Source organism: Ranitomeya variabilis, chromosome 2 (genome assembly GCF_051348905.1).
Source record: "Ranitomeya variabilis isolate aRanVar5 chromosome 2, aRanVar5.hap1, whole genome shotgun sequence".
Taxonomy (NCBI): Eukaryota; Metazoa; Chordata; class Amphibia; order Anura; family Dendrobatidae; genus Ranitomeya; species Ranitomeya variabilis.
The window spans coordinates 231,935,549-231,963,093 of NC_135233.1; the positions used below are offsets into that span (position 1 = coordinate 231,935,549).

The 27,545-nt window shown below is 47.6% G+C and overlaps 1 protein-coding gene across 1 annotated transcript; it reads left to right on the forward strand.

Annotated features, from left to right (window-relative positions):
• On the forward strand, positions 1-27,545 carry TPRN (taperin). The gene is made up of 4 exons (XM_077283991.1): positions 1-2,503; positions 23,382-23,598; positions 24,912-25,021; positions 25,591-27,545. The coding sequence occupies exons 1-4, from the start codon at positions 95-97 to the stop codon at positions 25,651-25,653; spliced, it is 2,799 nt and encodes a 932-aa protein (XP_077140106.1). The 5' UTR covers positions 1-94; the 3' UTR covers positions 25,654-27,545.

Below are 27,545 nucleotides of genomic sequence, written 5' to 3' on the forward strand. Positions count from 1 at the left end.
GGGGCGTGGAATTCGGTGACAGGAGCAGCTCCCGGATCCCGGCTGCAGTCAGTCAGTCGCTGCGGGGCTGCGCGGCGGGTCTGGCACTGCAGTCATGGCAGTGAGCGGCACAAAAAGCTGGGCTCGGCTGGACCCGCACTCTCACAAGGTGCCGGCATGGAAGCTGGAGGTGCTGGAGAGGAAGCGGGCGAAGATGGCGATGTCCCGGGGGAAGGAGTCGTCTCCCAGCCGCAAGACCCGCTCCCCGTCCCGTGCCGGCAGCCCGGAGCGGCTGGTGCTGCAGGACAGCCTGGGGCCGCTCCATGAGAACCCGTTCATCAAGCAGGAGAAGGAGCGGCGGCGGCACCGGCGGCCCCAGCACTCCCCGGGCAGAGGCAGCTCCCCCATCCGCCACCTGCTGGACATGTACAGCCACGTCCCGGGCATGAGGACCATCCGAGCCGAGAACATCATCATCATCGAGTCCGACCCCGGCTACTTCAGCCAGGCCAGCCCCGGCCATGGAGACCCTGTGGAGGAGCTGCTGGCCAAGAGGGGCAGCAAGGTGGCCGAGATCAGAGCCTCCGAAGTGGTCATCTATGAGCCAGAGGTCCCCCAGAAGGAGCTCCCCAAGAAAGTCCAGGGGCCCTCTAAAAATGAGCCCCCCAGGAAAGTTCAGGAGCCCCCCAAAAAAGAGCCGCTAGAGCACATGGAGGTCCTGGAAGAAGCCGGAAGGGTAAGTCGGCTACTGGAGAAATTTGACCATGGCCAAAGTAGACCGGTGAGGACTAGGAGCTTGGAGAACCTCCTGGAGAGAGACAGTAAGCCTGCCATATTGCCAAAACCTCTGATCCTTGAATCCCCCCGAAACCGGTCACCTAAGCGATCTGGGGAAGTGTGCCCATCATCCGCCTCCTTCTTAGAAGAGGACAGCAAGCGCTTCCCCCTAAACAACCCGTCCTGGCTCCCCTCCAAGGTACCTGTCCCCCACTCTCTACCGGACCCTGACCTGTTTCATAAAAGACCCTCCAGTCCGGTGACTTCGCCAGTCGCCCCTTCTTCGCCCCTGTCCATGTCTGACACGCCGCCGTCTCCCATCGTGGCTGCGGTCAGGGTTAAATTCGAAGCAGGGCACACGAATAACAACGTTCCTCCATTACCGAAACTGGTCAATGTTACCCAAAAGGTTGGCAGCAACACCATCCTCATCAACCCCAAAGCTGTGTCCACTAACAGGGCGAAGTTGCCCAGCACGGATGGAGGAGGGACGGAGATGGACTGTCCCCCTGTTACCAACGGTCACGTGGACCCCCATGTAAAGACTGGTCCTATCAGTATTCAAGATCTTCTGTCCAAGAGCAGGCGACCCAAGGGAATTGCGGCTCAGAGGGCGCCCGAGGGTAGTGGTCCGGCGCCATCCTGTGATCCCAATATTCTGATGCCCAAAGGCGCCAACACTTGGAGGCCAAAGTGTGAGGTGGACCCACCAAAATCTAGCAGCATCCCTCCTAAATCCAGTGCCACATCCTACTCTGAGAACATATCCATCAACCACTGTGACCAGGCCTCCGCCAGTGCCACCACTCCGAGCCAGTGGCTCAAAGTGTCTGCTTCCACCAGCTCTAATGACTCTTTCGAGATCAGACCTGCGCCCAAGCCGGATCTCAGCAGCATCCCGGACGACGATGTGCAGGCGAAAGCTCTGGCGAATATTCGAATGCAATCCAAAAATTCTTTTGTTTTTATCCCGAAGAAGAGGCAACAGGATGGTATGGTCCAGTCCAATGACGAGCCAAGAGTCAAAAACGTCACTCCCGCCCCAAACGGCCCGAAATTAAACATTGCAGACTCTCCGCGAAACAATGAAACTCGCACGTCACCCAGAGAAGTCCAGGTGAATGGCGACGCCGGTTTACGTAAGACTGATAGTCCCGACACCTTGAAAGCCTCCAGTGTACCCTCCTTGTCTGATTTTGACTGGAAAAGTGGACTCTTGCCACCCCGATCGTCCACCGAAGGTCAGTCGTTTACCGATCTAGGAGCAGAGCTTGAATATTTTAGTAGCGTTCAGCAAGGGGATGAGGCGGTCATATTGACCGATGTGCCGGTGACCAAAATACACGAGGACGCGGTAAGACCTGACATACCGGTCACCAACATAGACGATATAGTCCATATCGAGGACAAAGAGGACAAACCGTCCGGAAAAGCAGAAGAGCCACCCTACAGGCCGCACACGGCCGTGTCCTCCATCCGCAACAGAGGAGGCAACACCTTCACTGTGGTCCCCAAAAGAAAACCGCTCACAGAGCAGGAGGCCTTCCGCACCCCCGTGGTGGAGGATGATGAGGAGGATGATCTGAGGTCTAAAAGGAAATCTTCTGATGGATCTGAGGCTCCCTACTCTGACCTGGGAGCGCTGCTGAAAAAACGCTACCCGACCGCGGAGGAGATCCAGGTGATCGGTGGATATCAGTCCTTGTCCAAGTCTTGTCTGTCCAAGATCGGCTCTTCCAGGAAAAAGGTAAATGATCGCCAGTTGTTAGGTAGCGCGCTCAGCCAGCGCCAATTATTTACTCGTCTGTGCGATCAATGATTATTACAGAAAGTCAAATATTGTCCCAGTGCAATCCACGGCCCGGCGCTGACACCTCTGGGCGGCAGCAGGGCCCGGTCCGTGCTCATTACTCTGTCTCATATTGTTACATAATTGCTCCCATACAGCCATCTTGTTCTTTAGTTGGTTACATTGTTTCTTTTTGTCTTTTTGTTTCCAACATCTTTTAACATTTCAGTTTTTCTTTTTCCTTAAATTTTCTATTTGAGATATATATATATATATATATATATATATATATATATATATATATATATATATATATATATATATATATATATATATATATATATATATATTTCTCTCATTTTTAGTCTACTATTCTAGTTTTCATGTTTATTCCACCTTTTAATCTCCTTTTTAAACCAGAACTGGCGGCATCCTACCATATAATTGTCTAAGGGTCACTTCCGCCTGTCTGTCGTGGATATTCATTGGTCGCGGCCTCTGTCTGTCATGGAAACCAAGTCGCTGATTGGTCGTGGCAAAACGCCCACGACCATTGCCACGACCAATCAGCGACGGCCATAGTCTGGCAGCGAAATGGCCGCTGCTTTACTGCCCTGCAGTCAGCGCTGAGCGCTCACACAGGGTTAATGCCAGCGTTCAAGGACCACGGTGTAACGCACTCCATTAAAGCAGCTATTAATCCTGTGTGACCAACTTTCTACTATTTATGCTGCGTATGCAGCATCAATAGTAAAAAGATCTAATGTAGTAATAATATTATTATTATTATTATTATTAATTTTTATATAGCGCCAACATATTCCGCAGCACTTTACAATTAAGCGGGGACATGTACAGACAAATTCAATACAAGTTAAGACAATTTAAACAGTGACATTAGGGGTGAGGTCCCTGCTCGCGAGCTTACAATCTACAAGGAAATGGGGGAGACAATAGGTGAAAAGTGCTCGTTATTTCAGGTCTGGCAATTATAATAAATAGGGATTTTCATACAAAGCTGCATGATCCGGTCATCAGCCCGTGTGTTTAAGTGCAATAGTCAAGTATCAAGTGCAGTTATCATGTGCATGGAGGGTGAGGAGACAGATGAATAGTAGGGTGCAGATTTAGAATAATATTTGGAAGGAGGGAACAGGGCAAAGTTAGTTTACTGAGTAGTTGATGTGGTAGGCTTGTTTGAAGAGATGGGTTTTTAGAGCGCGCTTGAATAGGTCGGGGCTAGGTATCAGTCTGATCGTCTGGGGAAGTGCATTCCAGAGAGCTGGCCCAGCACGAGAGAAGTCTTGGAGACGGAGGTGCGAGGTTTGGATTACTGGGGATGTTAGCCTTAGGTCATTTGTAGAACGGAAGGCACGTGTAGGGCGATAGACAGAGATGAGAGAGGAGATATAAGGCGGTGCAGAACTGTGGAGGGCTTTGTGGGTGAGAGAGATGAGTTTATACTGGACCCTGTAGCGAATGGGTAGCCAGTGTAATGACTGGCACAAGATGGAGGCATCGGTGAAGCGGCTGGACAGATATATGACTCTGGCTGCAGCATTCAAGATGGATTGGAGAAAGTTTGGTAAGAGGGAGACCAATCAGAAGAGAGTTGCAGTAGTCCAGACGAGAATGAATGAGAGCGACAGTAAGAGTCTTACCAGTTTCAACGGTGAGAAAAGTGTTACAAATGTTACAAATAATAATAAAAAAGCGTTATTCTCACCCTCCGACGTGGCGTGCTGTCCTCGGCAGTGCAAGCGACAGGTTCCGGTGCCAAAGATGCTATGCGACAAGGACCTGCCATGACGTCACGGTCATGTGACCGCGACGTCATCACAGGTCCTGCGCTCATACCAACCCTGGGACCGGAAGCTGCCGCGTACACCGCACACAGGCGCCAGGACTTCAAGGGCCCTTCGGAAGGTGAGTATATGTTTATTTTTTTATTTTAAGTCTTTTTTTAACCACGCATATAGTGCCCACATTGCTATATCCTACGTGGGCCTACGTGGCCTCTGCAATATACTACGTGGCCTCTGCAATATACTACGTGGCCTCTGCAATATACTGCATGAGCTGTGCAATATACTGCATGAGCTGTGCAATATACTGCGTGGGCTGTGCAATATACTGCGTGGGCTGTGCAATATACTGCGTGGGCTGTGCAATATACTGCGTGGGCTGTGCAATATACTGCGTGGGCTGTGCAATATACTGCGTGGGCTGTGCAATATACTGCGTGGGCTGTGCAATATACTGCGTGGGCTGTGCAATATACTGCGTGGGCTGTGCAATATACTGCGTGGGCATGCATATTCTAGAATACCCGATGCGTTAGAATCGGGCCACCATCTAGTATGATATTTTATCAGGCTGTGCCCGCTCTGCTGCAAATTCCAGAATGATCGCAGTGACGGGATTTATATTGGGTTATCTACCTTTTCTTGCAGCCATTAAAGGGGTGACTTGGTGCCATCCAGAGTCCCTCGCCTCCACATCATAAGTGAGTGATGCCGATGATGTTACTCACTGCACCCTGATTGACAGGCGTCACGCTCGTTGTCTGGCTGGTGTGCGGTTCATAGCGTCATCGGCGCCTCTAACTTCTGATCTGTCGGCCATGTTTCGCCTGTATCTGTGTCTATAACTTTGCGTTTCGCCGCGCTGATTACTCCATTGTGAAGTCGCCTTTTTCTTACCACTGAATCTAATGATGAGACTGCGTTTCGCTGCACTTGTTCTGAGCGTCGAGCTTCATTTCATCTCATTCTCGGTGAATCCAGCCTGGATCCTTTACATTTCTATTCTCTTGGGATTATGCAGCAACTTTATCCTCCAATTTTAATCATTAACCTTTAACATGTAGTAAAGATCAGTGCCAATAAGATGACTCATTGGTGTCTGCACCTGTAAGTGTCCAATAATCCGCTACACTCGGGGGGCCACCAATGTGCTGGATTATTGGAGATTTGGCTTTTAAGAATAACAGGCTGGTGGCTCTCTAGTGCAGCCACTGATGGCACAGGCACGACACCCAGTGAACTCCCTCTAATCCGGCACATGAGCTCTCGCTCTATGATTTCGCGCAGCGTCGGTGATGCAGGATCGAGGTTGTATTTACTGTCCACCGCTCAGATGCAGCTAGTCAGTTATTTCCAGTCTTAAAGCCGGTCATTACTGCATGAGTGTCAGGAGAAATGGAAAGTTACTGCGCCCTTGTAAATTGAATTTAATGATCCCAGTGAGCACTCTGCAGACAGCTTCACACATACTAGATACTCTAGAGCTGCACTCACTATTCTGGAGGAGTTACTGTACATTATCCTGTAGTGAGTGCAGCTCTGGGGTATAATACAGGATGTAACTCAGGATCAGTACAGGATCAGTAATGTATGTACACAGTGACTGCACCAGCAGAATAGTGAGTGCAGCTCTGGGGTATAATACAGGATGTAACTCAGGATCAGTAATTTAATGTATGTACACAGTGACTGCACCAGCAGAATAGCGAGTGCAGCTCTGGAGTATAATGCAGGATGTGACTCTGGATCAATATGTTCTGTGCTCCTGTGCCAAATTTGTAATGGGACCTGCATTTTATCTCCTAACAGATGTTGACCATGATGACCGGTCAGTCCACATTTGATTGGTTGATAATGGTACCAGTAGCCATTTTTGTTCCTATATCACAGGGCCTAGTAACCTCGTGGTGGTCTTGGCACTGCTCTGGCTTTCAGCATTCACACTATTGGAGATGACGAATGATGGAGGTGCACTGTCGGTCCCGGCACTGCGCGTTCTACTCTGTAGATATTGGTTCTGGCATTGTCCTTACAATTTGGGGGTGTCATCAAATGGTTAATCGGAGCCCGTGTATTGAGGGGCTGCTCCGCAGGGATTGCTGGGCTGTGTGGTGACCTCTATGAGCCTCCTGATGTCACATCAGCAGTATTTTGGTCTTACTCAAAGGTAAATGATTAATCTTTCCGGTTGGACAGGTTGGCCGCCTCTCATAGGGCAGGATGGGCAGTGACTGCTTCATGACAGCCTGGCAGGCAGAATTGTGATTTATCTGCAGCTTTCGGTGAACACTCGGGGGAGGCAGCGTGGGCCGACCTGCTTGACTTGGTAGAGAATTGCTTACATTACAATTCCCCATTTCTAATCGTGAGCCCGGATCGCCTGTTCCCCCTGGTCACCCCAGGCTCTTGTGAAACGTCCATTTCTATGGTACTGGCTGCCACTTGTAGCCTGCAATGTCCGTGCAGCATATTTCATTCACTGACAGCAAGCAGTGATCTCTAGAACGGTCAGGACCAGGGAAAATAGGGGCAGTTGTCTCCATTGGGTGGAGTAGTCCGTCCCTGGTCCTGACCTGGCTCTGATCTATAATGACCTGAAACTACAACTCCCAGCATGTATCCTGCAGGGCAGAACACATGCCTGACAGGGCATGCTGGGACTTGTAGTTTCATCACCACTGTAGACCTGGTGGTGTGGACTTTATTGCAATGTGGAAACATTGGTGCCCAAAACTGCAACCTGTCATAAATATTTGTACGAGTGGAAAAATGAGCGCCGCACCCAGGAGTGTTCCCTCTGCCGGGTATTAATAGGCGCTCACAGGAGATCCAGCCTCAGAGCTGCCATCATACAGCAGCCACTGCCGATACCACAGAGGCCGTAGAATGAGCCGGGCGGTGGGGAGCTCTTCTCAGGCGGCTCGGTTTTTGTGGCAGGGTTTATCTTTGTTTTTTTGTGGCCTTATAGGGCCTTTTTCTTTAATAACCTATATGCAGGTATTTGGGGTTAGAACTCACCTTTTTGAAGTTGGCTACACAAAACATTTTGCACTATTAAGCCTTTTGTTTCCCGACACGTTCTACTTTGTTGTGGTCATCAGTCACCTGACAGGAGCTCCGATAAGGACAGAGAAGAGTTCTGCGCTCACTGATGGGTTCTCCGCTCACTCTGCAGCCGGCAATGGCTGCTGCCCCACAAAGTGCAAAGGTTTTAATAAACACCAATTACAAAAATACATGCGCTTAACTGGGAGGAAAAAAGCCGACATCCCCTTATAACGTGTAAATTTAGTCCCGCATGTCACGTGTCAAACGGTAAGGTTTTAACCCCTTAGTGACCACCAATATGTCTTTTTACTAACCTCACATATCAGACACTAGCATCCCCCGACTGTCGCTGTCGGCTGTCCACTATAGCTGACACCTTGCTGTATCAGCCGCGATTGGTGTTGGCACCGACCATGGCTTTTTAACCCCTTAGATGCTGCTGTCAATAGTGACTATGACACATAAATGGTTAACAGCCTGTGGCTTCTCTCTCTTTGGTACACCAGTGGGCTTCATCAGAGACCGTGGCTTTCACTACAGACTGCTATACTCAAGTGTATGAACGATTGCCTGTTCTGTTCTACGAGAACAACAAATAGGGTAAAGTGAATGCAAATCGCCGCGCTGTTCCCCAATTATAAAGACCTTTTTCTTTTGAGAAGTGGTGGCTGGCTGTCGCCTCATCCATAAAAATCCGGTCTATGAAACTAGAAGTTGAATATCGTATAGGGGGGAAAAAAACTGATCAACAAATCCCCCTCCCCAAGGGGAATGCAAAATGTCGCGTGTACCCCAAAAGGGTATCTATGATGACGTCTAATGAGTTCAGAAGGATGGAACAAAGCTAATATTTTATTTTTTCTTTCTTATAAGTACAAAGTTTAGAATTTCTGTATATGCTACTAATTATATATCTCCTGATGGAAGTTTGGTATCGCTGTCGTCGGACTGCCCAGAGAACTAGAATTGTCGTCGGGCCATCTTCACCGCAGGATGAGCGCTGTAAAGCCAAAACCTTTCGCCCTGGCGGAGCTGCCTTTTTATTTCCCACCCCTTCTCCCCACTTGGAACCTTTTTGTTTTTCAGTATTGTTATTCAGAACTGCGACTCGTCCTGCAAAAAAGCTGTCTACCAGGCAGTGACTGGACATCGCCTGGGGAAAGGAAAGCATGTCGCTCCCCTGCGAGACCTGCGGTGCATGCTGGGAGTTGTAGTGTCCGAGTGGCCCAATGGCTGCAGGATCTGCGTTCCTCACCACCGGAGCAGCTGCATGGCCTCCTTTATTCCTCTCCCTTGTGGCGTTCTCCAGGCTTGGCAGGGATCGGAGAAACCAGATCCGGTGTTGTCGGCACTCGCAGCACAATATTTTCACTCCAGATAAGAATCTGACCGTGAAAGTGGATCCCAGGGCAGGAAGCGCGATGCATAATGTGCAGACACGGGCTGACTAAAGGCAGAAAATGGAGGCGTTGTGGTTTTTTTTTTTTTTTTTTTTTTTTTTTTTAAGGCTTCCATTTTTCGCATTGATGCGGTCTCTTTAACGTGTGATTGACCTTGTGGTTGCCCGATGTTTAGATCTCTGATCGCCCCTTTAACCCATCGCACTCCCCAGGCGACATTCTTGGAATTAGCCACTTAGAAGACAAGTCAAAGCTTTTAATCGGCTCGTATGGGGCAGGGCAGGAGTCCAGCGCCGGCTGTAAACGCTTGTGACGCAGCTCCTGGATTATCACTTTTTTTTTTTTTTTTTACTGACCCGTTATAAATTGCAGCGCGGCTAAATATAGAGACTGTAAAGTCGTTAACCCTGGAGTTATAGGAAAATAACAGCAAGTGTGGAGGGGCAACGCCGTCCCGCCAGCCCGTGCCCCCCACTTTGGAATGAGGAGGAGTTCCCCTTTAAATGTAGTATTTCATGCATGAGACTAAGGCTATGTTCACATTTGCGTTGCAACAACGCAAATGTGAACGTAGCCTAAGGGGTCCTAACTCCACAACTGGGGACCCTCATCCCTGTGTCCATGTACTGTGGAGGGACCCCAATTCTGGGATCCGGTGCACCTGCGTCTCATGTCTAATCATAGTCATACCTGGGCATGCTGTCGGTACTTTGTTACATCGTATCAATGTGACATACCCCTGCACTGACACATTGTACCAAACATCAGCTGTGTGTATGCCTGCAGGCTGGGACCGTCCAGTTCACTGACAGCAAACGGAGATCTTGACTTGGAGCAAAACACAGTGGATTTGTGGCAGTCTGATGGTTGGGGATCGCTGGAGCCGCTGTGATTCCTGGAGGACGCTGCTGCCGCTCGTGAATTAGCAGTGACAGGAGGAGCGGCATTTATTGCATCACCAAAGGCGGAGGAGACACACGGCAAATTACTTAATCCCTTTACAATGACTGCAATCCCTCGTCACTAAGGAGACAATTTGGTGAAGGCGCTGTGTCATATCCCGGGAGCCGTGCGGCAGGTGCAGGGGCATGTGGTACAAGATCTTTATTGGGTATGATGATGAATTGGAGCAAAATTCTGATCCTCTGACTCCTCGAAATGAGGGATTTCCAAATACTCCATGATCGGAAGCCATAGAGAGACCAAAGCATGAAGTGTTCATCCTGGGCTCCCTGCTTCATGACCCCTAAAATGAAGACTGGCACAGGAAGGGCAGGTGGGGGGCGCAGTGTGACATATTGGCCATAGATCGATGGCCCCTATTAGGCCCAGAATCGCGGGCCGAGCCAGTGGCTGCCCTGTGTGCGGTGCCTGACCCGCTGCGGTCTTGGATACCTGACCCCGTTCTGACATGAGCCCCTTCAGCACCTTCCTTGGGACATAATCTGGATTTTCCAGTTGTGTGATTAGACTGGTATGCGGCACACTCCGTCCAGAAATAACCAGTAAGGCTACTTTCACACTAGCGTCGGGAACAACCCGTCGCTGTGCGTCGGGCCGACGTTCCCGACGCTAGCGTGGTCTCCGCCGCACAACGGGGGCAGCGGATGCATTTTTCCCACGCATCCGCTGCCCCATTGTGAGGTGCGGGGAAGTGCGGGGAGGTGGGGGCGGAGTTCCGGCCGCGCATGCGCGGTCGGAAAAAGCGGACCGTCGGGAGCAAAAAACGTTACATGTAACGTTTTTTTCTCCCGACGGTCCGCTACCACACGCCCAAGCGTCGCAAAACGGACGCACCGTTTGGCAATGCGTCGCAAATGCGTCGCTAATGTTAGTCTATGACGAAAAAACGTATCCAGCAAGAACTTTTGCTGGATGCGTAGTTTCGGCAAAACTACGCATTTGCGACGTATTGCAGTTAACGCTAGTGTGAAAGTAGCCTTAGCCGCGTCTGGGCCACGTGGGGTCGGCCTGACAGTGTTCCCGCACCATAATTGACCTTAATTCTCCTCACGTCGGCACCGATTTGGGTTAATGCCGGGAGAAACGCCGACCTCAAACTAACCACAGCGGAAAGAGCACAAGGAGCCCTTCAGCTTCTGGGAGAGGCGGTCGGCCAGTGACGCTGCCGGGAGCCAGCGTGGCCCCTGTTGGCCATATTGGTTGTCAGCTAGCTCAGGTCAGACATACTGAAGGGTCTCAAGTCTTAGACTTGCTGTAGGATTGTCTGGAGCATGCCGTCATGGGGGCCATTGCCTGTCTGCTCTGTTTGCCCCCTCTGTCTTGGCGTTGTTGCCCGGCATCCTGGTCATGGGAACGTGGCATAGCGGAGACATTCCTCTCATTCCATTGACTTTTCATTTAATGGGTCAGGAGACTCGAGGTGCGGCCAGTGCAGAAGTCATAGAAACGGGCACTAAAGTCTGATATCGGACCCCCGTCCCCAGCACTGATGAGCGATGCCCTGTCCTCTGCTGTTGTGACCGTCCGCTAGCTGCACAGCCGGGAGACACGCTTACATTAAACGGAAGAGAGAGCTTATTGTGAGGAAGACATAAGGACGCTTGTTCACAGGCCTCCGCTGTCCTAATGACAAAGCTCATTCACCCAGGGAGGTCAATACTGGGGGGGCCTACAGGGGGCAGCAGTCAAGGAAGCTGAGACCAGATGTTACTAAGCAAGTGTGGACTCAGGATCTGTAATGTATGTAAACCGTGACTGCACCAGCAGAATAGTGAGTGCTGCTCTGGAGTATAATACAGGATGTAACTCAGGATCAGTAATGTAATGTATGTACACAGTGACTGCACCAGCAGAATAGTGAGTGCAGCTCTGGAATAGAATACAGGATGTAACACAGGATCAGTAATGTATGTATACCGTGACTGCACCAGCAGAATAGTGAGTGCAGCTCTGGAGTATAATACAGGATGTAACTCAGGATCAGTAATGTATGTACACAGTGACTGCACCAGCAGAATAGTGAGTGCAGCTCTGGAGTATAATACAGGATGTAACTCAGGATCAGTAATGTATGTACACAGTGACTGCACCAGCAGAATAGTGAGTGCAGCTCTGGGGTATAATACAGGATGTAACTCAGGATCAGTAATGTAATGTATGTACACAGTGACTGCACCAGCAGAATAGTGAGTGCAGCTCTGGGGTATAATACAGGATGTAACTTGGGATCTGTAATGTATGTACGCAGTGACTGCACCAGCAGAATACCGAGCAGAGCTCTGGGGTATAAATGCAGTTTGTTTCCTGAACTTTATGGTGCAGATATTTTTGGTGCAAGTTTCATTATAAAACAGAAGTACAGGCGTGGTGTAACTTGGGCTTACATCAGTAGTGCGTTCTCCACCCTAAACCCTGCTGGGGGAGGATTACTTGTCGTCTGTCATTATCCATGTTAACCTTAACATTTGGGTTATTTTATAGTTCCCCATTCAGCGGCTCTGGATCACATCAGTGATTGAGAGGCAGTTGCCTAAATGTTGTCAGTAGATTCTCTAGTGTGAGTTGTTCCCCATTGCTGCCCGCTGGCACTATGGACGTCCGTCTGTATTGTCCGTGGTGCCGTCAGTGCACTGTCCAGGATGTAGGGCAGCACTGTCCTGGACTCTGTGATCTGCACTGATGCATTGTAACGCACTTCAGCTGTGTGAGCATCACTAGGTGTCTAAGAGGTCTGGTGCTTCTGGAGGGATAATGGAATGGTACTTTACGAGCAGCTTCTTACTTATCTGTTTCTAGAAAGGCTGAGTGACGGCCAATATGGCCGCCATTAAAGGGATAGCGAGATTTGCCGTAAAGTTCTGCCTCGTTAATATATGAACTGGTTGCATGTATGCTGTGTGCAGATGCCGGTGGCTGCCGTCCTCGGTGTGAATCCTGCTCTCACTTTCAGTATCTCGCTGCAGTCAGATAATGTGGCACACGCGGTTTCATTTGCAGACCAACCAGCAATAATTGATAAGCTGGGGTGAAAGGTCACCGTGCCAGACACAGGCCCGCATGCGATGTGATTCCTGCTCAATTATTCAGCACATGGAGCCGGGGAGGAGGGGGTACATATCCTCCAGGCCCCCCGCCCCGGAAATGCAACCCGCCTGTAGATAGAAGCTGTAACGTGTATATGCATTCAGGCGACGAGCACTGATGGCCGCTACCACCGAGCCTGTGAGGGTCCGCACCCACAGACCAGACCCTGAAATCTCATAGTGTCTGGAGCCAAATGGGGAAACGTCTGATGTATAGTGACCCGGACTCCATGGAACTTTCTGCCCTTGATCAACGCATTAAAGCGCTCAAAATTGTGTCCCCCAAGGGATACACCCTTGGGGGACACAATTTTGAGCGCTTTAATGCGGCTTTAATGCAGCTCGGCTGTGTATCTAAGCTTCTAATGTGAGGTACTGTCTGCTGAGCTGTGTATCCAATCCTCTGCTGCTTACTGGCTGTGTTGTTCCCAATACTGTTGTTAAAGAACCGCTAATCCGAAAAACGAGGACCCTATACAGATTATGGCTCCCCACTAATTCTGGTCCTCTGGAGGTGATTATCGGGGTGTGAAGTTTCTCGCCTGAAGAAGAAGAAAAAGCCCCTAGTGGCTGATAACAGAAAACTATAACTTGCACAGTTCATGGACAGTAGATGGTGTTTATGATCAGTATCCCTTTAAGTCGCTCAGTATCCCTTTTAAGATGTGGTGGATTGCAGCAGGTGTCGTGTCGCCCTCACCTGTACCTGTGCATTGTGCTGGGGTGAGTCAGCCATAGATGAGGCTGCTGTGTGTTCATAGCTCTGCGCCTCCTGCTACTCCCTGGGCCTACATGGCCTCGTGGGTGGAGCATGTCCACGGATGACCTATGATCTGGCCAATATGTGGCATTGTCTGCTCTCCGTTATTGCTCTCTGTTGCCAGCTTTACCTCTACTGTTACTTAGTTCTCAGAAGTTCCCGAAAAGTTTGTTCAAGATGTTGATTCAGATTTGACCTCTGGCTTAAGACTGAGTGGGCCACACCCCGAGGAAATGTACCTTACAGGTGCGCCCCTCCAGAGACTAGATGCTAAACAGATGTAGTCTGGTCATCTGTCACTGAGACCAGATCCTTTCCGTGATGACATCCACTTATTGGGCCATTCACTATAGTAGATTTTTTAAATCACATTGCACACTTCTTTGCAGGATGGAGGAGCGTCTCAGCCTCCCACCCTTCCTGAGGAGTGATGAGCGAGCGTGCCCAGATCAGGTGTTATCTGTACATGCTCGAGTGTTAGTGTCTTCGGCATGCTCAAAAAAATATGTTCAAGTCACCATGGCTGCATGTGTTGCGGCTGTCGAACAGCTGCGAGACATGCAGCCGCTGGGACTTGAACATATTTTTCGAGCACGCCGCAGACACTCTAACACTCGAGCATACTCGGATAACTCCTGCTCGGATAGCATGCTCGCGCATCACTAATCCTGGGGCTATTTTGTGCCAAATGGTGGTGTGTGTGTGTGTGTTTTTTTTTTTTTCTTTTAATAGATTCGATAGGCACATCAGTCCATGCTCCATTTATAGGAAGAATCCCCTTAGAGGGTCAAGTGAGGTGGGTGGCGTCTTGCTGAATTCCACTTTCTCTTTTTACCCTCTTCCCTAGCGTTACCTGCAGCTGGGTGTAGTGCGCTTCCCCTACATGATTGCCCAGGTTATACACCGATCCTCTTGTGTTTTACACTGTCGCCGCTGGCTTGTTCTGGCCGCCGTTGTAGCCTGTGGGTATGATGACTGCGGCTGCCGTTACTATGGCTGCATTGTTTGTTGCTATATTGGGAGATGAAAAGTCGCCGCTTTTGGGGAAGTTGTGATCGGAAAGTTCTGCCCTTGGGTTTGCTAAACAATCGGCCGTGCCAACCTGATGTGCAGCTGATAGGCAGAGGTGTCCAACGGTCATGATCTCTGCCAGGTGGCACTACCCACTCTGGATGGGGATCTCTCCTGGGTGTATGGATCATAGCGACCCGGCAGCCCCTCCTCCCAAAAGCCATGAACGCTCTTCCATATCTGCACTGGAAAGATTGCTGCAGGAAAGATTGCTGCAGGTGGAGGCAGGAGGCCAAGCAAAGGAAGCAGATTTTTCAACTGGTTTTCCGTCAGCGATTTCTCATTTCCTATAGTTAACACTGAAGGACAAAGGGAGGATGGTGCCGAGCCCTGTGATGCCCTCTGTTTGGTCCCAGGACCAGTAGACTCCTATAGGCTTGAAAGAACTTTACATTGGCTAATGTGATTTTTAGTAGACTGGATATATTCATAGACAAGGACCCAAAATATGTTGGCTCTCTTAGGAGAGTTGTGAACCATTTTCACATTTAAATCATTTACCACCTTTCTTGACCACCATTCTCCTCAACCACCGCTGCTCCTTGACCTTGACAGCCGCTCCGCCTGTCCTTGACTACCACTATTGCTCTACCTTGACTGATGCTCCTCCTGTCCTTGACCAACACTATTGCTCTACCTTGACAGCTGCTCCTCCTATCCTTGACAACCACTCCTCCTGTCCTTGACCACCACTATTGCTCTACCTTGACAACCACTCCTCCTGTCCTTGACCACCGTTCTCCTCGACCGCTGCTGCTCTTCTCTATCACCACTGCTGTTCTACCTCAACAGCCACTCCCTGTTCTTGATCACCATTCTCCTCGACCACCGCTGCTCTTTTATCACCGTACCTGGTGGCCACCCCTCCTGGCCTTGATCACCCATGCTGCTCTCGTCTACCAGCACCTCCTCTCTTTCTCTCTACCACTACCACGGCCTTTCTGCCTACTCGTTGTCGGGTGGAGATTCAGGTGGCATTCACATACTTTAGACTGTTGGCCAATATAGGTGGTTTCAGCTGTAGTTAGCCTAATGTGTATCTTGAACAATTTTTTTATCACCTCGTTGGCAATGCTTCCCTAAATGTTTGTTTTTTTGCAACAACTTTCGTGATAATTAGATAGGTCACCAATAGTTAAGGGAGGACCAATGGTTGCAGCCAACCATATGACTGTGTCTCAATGGGGTTGAAGGTGACTGTTTTGTGATGGAAGCCTCAGGCAATAGTATAAATCACATCTCCATATGGATCCCACCAGAAGAATGTTGTCCTTTGGGATGTCCATCTTGCAGTCCTCACCCAACTGTTCCAAAACTGAAACCTGGTCAGAAGAGAGAGGATAATGTTCAAGGTCACCACAATTGTTCCAGCCTGTATGATCACTCAAGGTGGAGTTAAGTTATGAGTGATGGAACCAAACAATCTTGACGTTCTTGAGGTCTCGTCAGTCTACGAGGACATTCACAAAAGCCACAAACCAGAGCCAAGCAAAACGTCTTCAGAAGTGTATGACTTATCAAAGCAATGCGGTCAGCATACGTCAGCAGTGGCTGCCACCTACGGCTGCACTTTTCACTGAAGAATGGCAGCCATGTCTGAGTACCTACTGACCTCTAACTAGTTAGGGGGTCATCTGACAGTACCAATTTAAGACTGTACTTGGTTTGTCTTGTCTGTTTTTTTTTTTTTTTTAACTGTGTGGAGCAAGGAACACATTAACCCTTTTAACTCCTTTAATTGGGTGTCAATTTAAGACCCCCATTTTCACGTTTGCCTCCAGTGGATGAGCCTAAAAGGAGCCATTCTTATTGGGTCAATATCGTCTGATCTTGTCAAGGCCTAAAGAAGTGAACGACCATCTAATGTGAATTATCCAGGGAAATAATGGCCATAGTAATTTCAACATGTCCTATCATTTATTCAGAAGGGTCTTTAGTAGAGGTCCATTCCCTATTCACAGCACTCTCGCCATGTTTTGGGGTCTGGAGGAATAGCTATAATCATTCAGCTAACAGCTTCTTGAGACGGCGAACCACCACTGCATCATGATCCCTATTTCAAGAGCCATTATAACTTTGTATTTGTTGAAGATGTTCCCTAAAGGAGAATCCTAATTCTGGGGGTCTTCGAGCTTCGGACCTTTTGAAGCAGGTACCTAGAAATAACATCCATTGTCTCATATTCCTGCCCCTTTAAACAATGTGACGTGGCTAAATGTATGCGTGATGCCTGGAATATGTCTGATCAATGATCATACCTAACGTGCTGTGTTCCCACGAGGCGGAGCAGCAGACAAAAGCAGCGTTTCTGTCACTACGCCTTTCCAAAGGTCAGCCAGGTGTGCAGCTAAACTTAGAACAATGCCTGACTGCCCGGCCTGTGTCTATAAACACTTGAGAATTGTCATAAAGAATAATTTTCCTATCGCATGCGAATGAAATGCACCTTTCACATCTCATTATGTCCATATTCCTGAATCACTTGCAGTACCACTTTCCACCACTGTACTGCATAGACTCCAATGCAACAGCGCCACCACTTCTCAGAGCCAATTTAGAGCTTTGACATCTGATAACTTTTCAATTAAACGTTACCCAAAAATACCGTAAAGTTATTACAGCTGTTGAAACTAGCCGCTTGCGATACCTGTTTTCAGAAATCATAAGCTGCTACTCCTTTTAGGTGCAGTCAGTGATTGTAGCTGCTGTAATGTGATATTACACCCACTCGCATCATTGTACAACACACGGAGGAGCAGTCTTGTCGGGCTTTCTCCTCTCTGGGTTGGGCGGAGGTTGGGTGTGATCTCTTCAATTGTACCCTGGTATTATTTTATTGTGTAACATTCCGGTTGCTAGGGAACAAATGCAACACTGGCTTTCGTGTTGCAACAATGCATCGATCATATTTCACCAGAATCTCTTATTTGGTGAAAGAAAATGGTTATGGCCATGGCTGAATTGAGAACAGATTGCAAAGGCTTCGAAATCCTAAATGTTTGGGAACCTCTAGTTAAATAATAAATGCCCCCCTCTCCACTAATCAGCAGATATTGGGGCGTATTCATCTATGGGTCACTGTTTAGAATTTCGACCCTGCTGGTAATTTTGGTGCATCTTGGATTACTTTTCAATCATTAACAGGTTGCAGTCTATTTGTGGCTGAGCCTCTGCTGGAGACCAACTGTGCCCATTATAATCCACTAATCGGGGCACATGAACTGTTAATGAGTCAGGAGTAATCTCCTTCCAGACCCTGCAACATCGAGAAAAGACCGCTGGAGCTTAGTAGTGACATGGGATGACCCGTCGTCTTTATTGTTGACTAAGATTAATGCCCATTTATGAAATTAATAGTTTTATTTTCCTGATACAGAGCTCTAAATACTCAGCATGCTCGTAGAAGGAAATTCTTAAATTCTGCAGTAACCGCCAGGGATAGCCTTCTATGTACAGAGACGCGATAACATCCTGTCTGCAGTCACCACTAGGGGGAGCTCCCTGTATACAGAGATATAAGATCCTGTCTGCAGCCACCACTAGGGGGAGCTCCTAGTATACAGTGGATCCATGATAAGATTCTGTCTGCATCCACCACTAGGGGGAGCTCCCTGTATACAGATACATAAGATTCTGTCTGCAGCCACCACTAGTGGGAGCTCCCTGTACACAGAGATACATGTGTTGGCGCTGTTCCAACGGTGTCAGCAGTTAGTCCCTGGGGTTCTTGTGTGGTTGGTGCGTCACACGAGCCTTGCACCCAATCAGTGCCAACGTCACGGTCTTCGATTCGTCCAATGGCACAGATAGTGACGCCAGCGAATAATTTATTTTTATTTCTTTTTGCGGGCTCGAAAATGAGGAAGGTGAAGGGTTTGTTCAAGTAGTGGACAACCCCTTTCAGTATACAAACATGCTTGGCTTTTTTTGCTCTCTAGATGCTGACAACCAGTCCTTCACAACCAAATCTCTTGGGAGTTGTCACCTGCTTCCCCAAACACATTTTTTTTGTGGTTCCCCAATGCATGATCCGCTCTGTAATCAATGGAAGGTTGTATTCATTGTGCATGAGCAGTCTGCACCACCGAGGCTCGTGAGCCCCACCACACAGGCATGTAAATCTCAGTCATGCTTTTTTTTTCTCAAGGGCTCTGTCTTTGCCTGATAAAACACTGTGCAAAGAAAGGACCTGGCGTGTAGATTATCTGCTGTGTACAGTACCAGGAACAGCCTGCTCCTGGGAGATAGGTGCAGTCACTGAGCCAACGCTAATTAGTATGGACATTGGAGGCTGCGGTAACTTATTACCGGCAGTTATATCACTATATACTGAGGTATACTAGTGGAGAAACTACGGCTCCCAGCATGCTTTGATCAATGCTGGAAGATGTAGATATACAATAATATAACTACTATAATACTGCCCCTATGTACAGGAATATAACTACTATAATACTGCCCCCTATGTACAAGAATATAACTAATATAATACTTCCCCTATGTACAGGAATATAACTACTATAATACTGCCTCTCATGTACAATGTTAAAAATATAAAAAAAAAATCGTGATATTCTCACCTTCCAATGGCCCCTCCGCCTTCCCGATCCTAGCGATGCTCCCGTTCCCAGTGATGCCTCGATGCAATGACCCTAGATGACGTAGCATCACGTGGGAACGCTACGTCATCACAGGCATTGTCGCAAGGCATTACTGGGAACAGGAGCATCGCGAGGAACGGGAAGGCTGCGGGGGCCACCGGAAGGTGTATGGTTATGGTATATGGTTCCCAGGGCCTGGAGGAGAGTCTCCTCTCCTCCACCCTGGGTACCAACCGCACATGATCCACTTACTGCCCACATGGTGGGCATATAGCCCCATACAGGATGTAAGCGGATCAATGCATTCCTATGTGTGCGGAATCACTGCGATTCCGCACAAAGAATGAACATGCTGCGTTTTTTTCCGGAATGCGACTCCACTGCGGAAAAAAATGCAGCATGTGCGCAAAAAATGCGGAATGCATTAGAAATGATAGGATGCTTATGTAAGCGTTTTGGTTTTTTTTTTGGCGGAAAACGGCCGAAAAAACGCTAAAAAAAGCTAAAAATCCTGAACATGTGCACATAGCCCAATACTGCCTCTATGTACCAGAATACAACTACTATAATACTGCCCCCTATGTACAAGAATATAACCCACTATAATACTGCTCCTACCTACAAGAATATAAAGAATATAAGTACTATAATACTGGTCCCTATGTGCGAGAATATAAGTACTATAATACTGCCTATATGTACAAGAATATAACTACTATAATACAGCCCCCTATGTGCAAGAATATAACCCACTATAATACTATAATACTGCTCCTGTGTGCAAGAATATAACTATTACCATGTATACTCGTGTATAAGTCGAGGCACTTAATTTTACCTCGAAAAACTGGGAAAACTTGTTGACTCGAGTATAAGCCTAGTATGCATTGTCCCCTAATCCTTATTGTGGTATGCATAGTTCCTCATCCCTATCCTTGTTTGCAGGGCTCATTGTTCCCATCCATGTCTGCATGGCCCCCATGAGAAAAACATTACAAAAAAAATACTACTTACCTTCCCTAGGCGTCCTCTCAGCATCTCGTTCCAGCTTCCAGCAGCTCTTCTGACTGGGCGATCGCATGTCCCCGCTCAGTTATTCACTTCTGTCCAGCCTATGGGAATGGAGAGAAGTGAATATTCATTATCTTAATGAGCAGGCACCCGTGAGAGCCCGGCAGCTGCTGGAAGCCAGCGGTTCCGGCTGTAACTGTTCACGCTATAAGAGAAATGAATATTCATTGCCAGTGCAGTGAATATTAACATCTCTTTAGCAGCGGGCACAGGCTTTAGCCTCCTGTGACCCGCTGCTCTGCCGCTCCCCTGGCGGGGGTTTATTTTCAGCACAAACAAAATGTGCTTAAAAATCTCGGCTTATACAAAAGTATATACGGTATATTACTGCCCCTATGTACAAGAATATAACTGTTATAAGGCTATATTCAGGCATTGCTTTTTTTCTGCAGCCAAAACTTGATCTCTGGGCAGTGAAAAAAAAAAAGCTGCAGATAAAATGCCTGGTTTGCTGCTTTACTGCTGTATTTTTTGTGATTCCCAAAGTTCAGCTTTGCTTCCACCTTGCAAGAATGAATAGTGACGTCCTAAAACATTTTTGGAATAAAGGATTATCTGATCAAATTATTTAGTGGAAAAAGATGGTGTGGAAAAAAAAAAATTAGAACTAAGTTAATATATAGTACAGACCAAAAGTTTGGACACACCTTCTCATTTAAAGATTTTTCTTTATTTTCATGTTTATGAGAATTGTACATTCACACTGAAGGCATCAAATCTATGAATTAACACATGTGGAATTATAAACTTGACAAAAAAGTGTGAAACAACTGAAAATGTCTTATATTCTAGGTTTTTCAAAGTAGCCACCTTTTGCTTTGATGACTGCTTTGCACACTCTTGGCATTCTCTTGATGAGCTTCAAGAGGTAGTCACCGGGAATGGTTTTCACTTCACAGGTGTGCCCTGTCAGGTTTAATAAGTGGAATTTCTTGCCTTATAAATGGGGTTGGGACCATCAGTTGTGTTGTGCAGAAGTCTGGTGGACACACAGCTGATAGTCCTACTGAATAGACTGTTAGCTGCTTTTTTCTTGCCATAATACAAATTCTAAGTAAAGAAAAACGAGTGGCCATCATTACTTTAAGAAATGAAGGTCAGTCAGTCCGAAAAATTGGGAAAGCTTTGAAAGTGTCCCCAAGTGCAGTTGCAAAAACCATCAAGCGCTACAAAGAAACTGGCTCACATGAGGACCGTCCCAGGAAAGGAAGACCAAGAGTCACCTCTGCTTCTGAGGATAAGTTTATCCGAGTCACCAGCCTCAGAAATCGCAGGTTAACAGCAGCTCAGATTAGAGACCAGGTCAATGCCACACAGAGTTCTAGCAGCAGACACCTCTCTACAACAACTGTTCGTGGTAAAATAGCTGCTAGGAAACCACTGCTAAGGACAGGCAACATGCAGAAGAGACTTGTTTGGGCTAAAGAACACAAGGAATGGACATTAGACCAGTGGAAATCTGTGCTTTGGTCTGAGTCCAAATTTGAGATCTTTGGTTCCAACCAGTGTCTTTGTGCGACGCAGAAAAGGTGAACGGATGGACTCTACATTATTATTGTTATTATTATTATTTATTTATATAGCACCATTAGTTCCATGGTGCTGTACATGAGAAAGGGGTTACATACAGAGTTACAGATATAGTTTACAGTAAACACGTTTACAGTGACAGACTGGTACAGAGGGGAGAGGACCCTGTCCTTGCGGACTTGCATTCTATGGGATAGTGGGGAAGAGACAGAAGGTAGGGGGCGACATGCCTGGTTCCCACCATGAAGCATGGAGGAGGAGGAGGTGTGATGGTGTGGGGGTGCTTTGCTGGTGACACTGTTGGGGATTTATTCAAAATTGAAGGCATACTGAACCAGCATGGCTACCACAGCATCTTGCAGCGGCATGCTCTTCCATCCGGTTTGCGTTTAGTTGGACCATTTATTTTTGACCCCAAACACACCTCCAGGTTGTGTAAGGGTTATTTGACCAAGAAGGAGAGTGATGGGGTGCTACGCCAGATGACCTGGCCTCCACAGTCACCAGACCTGAACCCAATCGAGATGGTTTGGGGTGAGCTGGACCCCAGAGTAAAGGAAAAAGGGCCAACAAGTGCTAAGCATCTCTGGGAACTCCTTCAAGATTGTTGGAAGACCATTCCCGGTGACTACTTCTTGAAGCTCATCAAGAGAATGCCAAGAGTGTGCAAAGCAGTCATCAAAGCAAAAGGTGGCTACTTTGAAGAACCTAGAATATAAGACATAATTTCAGTTGTTTCACACTTTTTTGTTAAGTATATAATTCCACATGTGTTAATTCATAGATTTGATGCATTCAGTGTGAATGTACATTTCTCAGTCATGAAAATACATAAAAATCTTTAAATGTGTGTCCAAACTTTTGGTCTGTACTGTAAATTCATGAACAAATTCACAACTGCAAAATGTGTAAACAGCAGGGAGACATCGAATTGGCAAGGCATTGTTTACTTTTGCACATTGGTCAGCCAGTGTTTACTTTTGCACATTGGTCAGCCAGTGTTTACTTTTACACATATATCACTAATTTAATGAAACTGTGCTAATACTAACAACCATGCTCATGTGAGGAGACCAAGCCATTGTTATAAACTTGGCAAAATTACAAATATAACTGGGTTTCACATCCTGCTGTACCGGCTTTTTTTTTTTTTTTCACCAAAAATGCTTTAAAAAGTGATGGTTGCGTTTTGTTACATCTTTGCGCTTGCTCATTGCTTTCTATGGGTGAAAAAAATGCTACAAAAGCAATGAAAGAAGGGACTTGCTGCAGTTTTAAAAAAGCAGCAGTTTTGCAATTTTGTCAGGGGGAAAAAAGAGCAAGCGTGTGAGACTTCTGAAATCTCAGCTTTTGTTAATGCTTTAAAAAGCAGCTTATAATTTTCATAAAAAAGCAGCAATAACGCAAAGTGAGAACATAGCCTGATGCGGCACCTGGTGCTTGCTGATGTGTGTGGTGCAGGAATCTGTCGGACACATTGACATTTTGGAGTCATTTCTTGCAGATGAAGATCTCCTTTAATGAGCAGAACATCCACACCATGTTTGAATACCCATCTGAGGATTCCCTGGCTGAAGACATGGGAGAAGATGAGGCCAACGAGGTGTCCGGCTCCGAGTCCGAGGAAGAGGAGAAACCCCCTGGTCTCTTTCTACCTCGGCCACAATTTGTGAGTGGCTGTGCCGGTGGGAGCAGTCTGCGGGCCACCTCTGCAAACTCAGGTAATGGCCGGGATGATGCGTTCTGTGACATATCATTGCACAATGTCACCTAGGGCATGCTGGGAATTGTAGTTGCTCTTGGAGGGACTCTGCTCGGAGATTTCTGCTCTGCAGCACTTTCAGCCTTCTGGGCTCAGCTGTACCTGCACAGTGTCTGGCGCTCGTTTCCTGGAAGGGTGTGGACGCTGATCGCTCTGCTGTGACATGTTTGGTCACATTTCTCTGCCGTGGTGCTGCGGACGTCGGATCACGTGTGTCGGAAACCTTTAATCCCTTATTGTATTTATTATTGTCACTGCAGTGAGTCACGGCGGAGCGGTGCTGACGTGGACTATCAGGCGGCTTTATTAATAGTCATCACTGTTTTAAAGAGACAGTAAAATTATTTTAATTTGACTTTGCCCTGTGGTTATGTAAAATCTATTGCAAACTGTTATCAGCCACACCATTCTGACTGTGCGATGCCTGGCCACGGGGACAAAACATCTCCATTGTTGAGAACTTCCATAAACCACATGAAGAGTTATCAGAGGAACAACCCTCGTCAGTCGCTCAACAGCACATGAAATCTAGAGGGGATCAAGTCTGCACGTCCTATTGCAGATTTCCTTCCCTAGTCTGAAATGGCAGATAACAGGGAACAATAGAATAGTTACCTATTCAGTTTGAGCAGTGGGAGTAGTAGTAGGTTTGTCATTAATTCCAAACCCCCTAACATGCAGCAGTCGCCATTGCCTGCAGTATCTAAGGTGTTAGACATCGGGGATTGGAGTCCTCTCTGGTCCGGTGCATTGTGGTAGGAGCCCCTCTGAGATTGCAGGGGCAAAGCTCCCATGCCCATGTGTTCACCACGCCGACCAGTGAGTAAATGTGCGTCAACTACCCACAAACTGTTCTGCCCCCTCCCCCTGATGTCTTGGGCCCTCTCCCCGACGTCTTGGGCCCTCTCCCCCTGATGTCTTGGGCCCCCTCCCCCTGATGTCTTGGGCCCCCTCCCCCTGATGTCTTGGGCCCCCTCCCCCTGATGTCTTGGGCCCCCTCCCCCTGATGTCTTGGGCCCCCTCCCCCTGATGTCTTGGGCCCTCTCCCCCTGATGTCTTGGGCCCCCTCTCTGCACGAACGGCAGTATATAGCTCCAAGGGCAGGTCAGTGATGTAAGTGATGAGGAGGAGTGCGCCTGATCGAGCCGTCCTGTGAAATCTGCATTTTCTGCACTTCTACGATCTTGAAGACAGAAGTGCCTGATTGGATGCATCAATCTACTATAAATAAAAAAAAAAATTATATATTTTATTTTCTCTTTTTCGCTGTAGGTCTATCCAATTACACCCCTAAACACTCCATGGAGTACAGTAAATGGCAGGATGAAGCGTCTAGAGGGAGCTCCACAACTCCGGACCTCAATGCACCGAGCGAGGACATGGTGAGCCTGAACCTCCTGCCTGGAGTTCCCCTTGAAGATTCTGGGCGGGGTTATTCAGACATTTTCTCCTAATGTACAGTGAGCTTGTCATGAATTAGAAATGTGAAAACTGATGAATTCCCGTCTTCTAGGCTGAGATCCAGTCATTTAAATTTACAGCTGAAAAGCCTGAGGCTACACCACTGAAGCATTGATCCTTCTAGTGCTGTGATGGAGACCTTCGCACTGGGCAGGGTGTAGACATTAATGTATCTGATGACTTGGATCCACACAAGGTTTCTGTGACGGCACTGTCGCCGATAGAAATCAAGAGGAAATGTCAGAGTCTCTCAGTAGTGCAGCCTCAGGCTTTGGGCCCATAATTTCCAATGATTATATCTCTGCCTTCAGGTGAGGTAATAAAACACGGTTTTCACCTTTTTTCATGTACTCTAAAGGGTCTCCTTCATAATTGGGCCCTGTGTAAACTTGTCACATGATTTTGTTCAGCTAGTCAGCTCAAAGCAACCTGCTATGTAGCGTTCATTGTGTCCAAACTGTGAGCTGTAACCATGTCCTCTCTCTCGCAGCTCACGCCAGCCGACGGCAGCGCTGACACGGGTTTCCGAAGCGAGCCGGCCCTGTACTTCTAACCTCAGCGGATGGAGGACGGTCAGACGGTCAGATATATCTGGACTGTGGTCACTGCCCTGACGTCTGTCCTCAGCAATGGCGCCTGTGCTGCAAAGCCTCCTGGGAAGGGACTGCAGTCTCGCTGTGGGGTTACAAAAAAAAAATGAAAAAGGACGCACTAGCAAAATTGGCTGATTATATGAAATCCGCCATAGTAAGTGTAGCAGCTTGTTTGCTGCCTGCGGCGGAGCCATGTTAATTATATTAATTAACCAGCCTGCCAAGAGATGAATTGTATGACCAGCGCCTCTGGAGGTGGGGGGCTCGGGGTGCTGACTGTGGGATGTGACTTGAAGACGTCTTCTTTTTGTGTATGTATGTGAGTGACTCTTAAGGCAAATGCACTCTAGCAACTACAGAACCACAACTCCCAGCATGTTTATCAAGGTTGTAGTTGAGTAACTGCCAGAGCGCTTCAGGTCGGAGACCATTGCCTTAAGGCAGTGATGGGTAGAAATGGATATGACTGGTCGCCTTTGTAACTTTTGTAACTATTTTGGGGAGGACTCTTGGGTAATGCAGGCTATGGAAATGCTGTCAATCAGATTTAGCTTCAAGCATCCTTTACTTTTCTATAAAAAAAAAAAAAAAAAAAATTATATATATATATATATATATAAGTTGGCCAATGTCCAATATTACCATATGTACAACACCCAGCTTTTCTCTGCATAGCTTAGGAGGGTAGTAGGTAACCATTAGATCTGTAGTTTACTGTAATGCCTCCATGAGTGGGAAAGCTGGGTGACTTTACTGCTCTTCAATCCTAAACGTTAAATCTTCCCACTTAAGCAGCTGGATATCTGCGGCACTAGGGTCCAGAAGCCATGCTGGGGTATAGGAAAGCTTGGTGGCTGCCGTGTGAGGTTATATTAGTTGTCGCTCAACTTTTCCAGAAACATATGAGGAACTGCTAGAAAGAGAGGATGTATGGCGGGCGTCCAGTCACTAGTGATGTATATGGAAGGTATATGCTATCCTAGGTAAGGATGCTCAGGGTGGCAGTGGTCAGTCTCTTCCTCTGGTGGTCCCATTCCAGCGGAGGCAGCAGGGTGGTGCGGACAGGTGCGCTCTCTGTACATGGGAGCCGGCAGCACCTGTCCGTCTGAGCTAATGGTGCTGCGTATTTGCATGCTGTGATATCATGAACGCTCCTAGCAGCGACCTTCCTGAGCGCCATGTATTGTTAATTTGCCCTCTGTTCTCCCCTGGGAAACCCTGCGGGGTCTCTGTAGGGGGCATAGAATCCCCAGGAGTCGTGCCCGCTTCTCTCTGACCTCCCTCATGATTTGCATCATGCGGTTCTATCCATGACCCCATGCAAATCTATGAACCAGACGTGTCGCGCACTCCATTCCTGTGCAGCTCCAGCCACCCTTCAGTAGTGGCGTGGTGAGACTACAAGGCCCAGCATACTGTGCCAAGCATTGGTAGAGCCTTCTGACACTTGTAGTTCTACCACCATATTTTGTGGCACATTCACACTCCGGTGTCCAGTCCACTCCTGTGTTTTGTCTTTTTGTGCAAGTCTGTCATATTGTCTGTAAAAGGTGAAATGTAAAAAGTCACAAAAAAAAGTCTTTGCACTTGATTTTCCTAAAGTTTATAAGACGTAATAAATAGAATGTAATATATAATAATCTTCAGCTGTTCCTGTCGTAGCCAGATGTGCTCACCGTGGCCAAAGTCTCCATGTCCAGTTTTCTTGGGTAACATTGGATTTTCTGTCCTGACTATGGATAATATTATTACTTTTTGTAACGGTTGTAGATTCACCTCAGAAGTTTACCTGATGTAACTGAATATCCAGGAAAAGAGCTGATCAATAAATATGTTCACTGCAGGAAATGGA

Bases quoted from the DNA above. Each gene is read 5' to 3' on its own strand.
- TPRN (XM_077283991.1), top strand. From the start codon at position 95: ATGGCAGTGAGCGGCACAAAAAGCTGGGCTCGGCTGGACCCGCACTCT. The intron at 2,504-23,381 runs GTAAATGATCGC...CATTTCTTGCAG, and splicing joins TCGGCTCTTCCAGGAAAAAG to ATGAAGATCTCCTTTAATGA. The intron at 25,022-25,590 runs GTGAGCCTGAAC...TCTCTCTCGCAG, and splicing joins ATGCACCGAGCGAGGACATG to CTCACGCCAGCCGACGGCAG.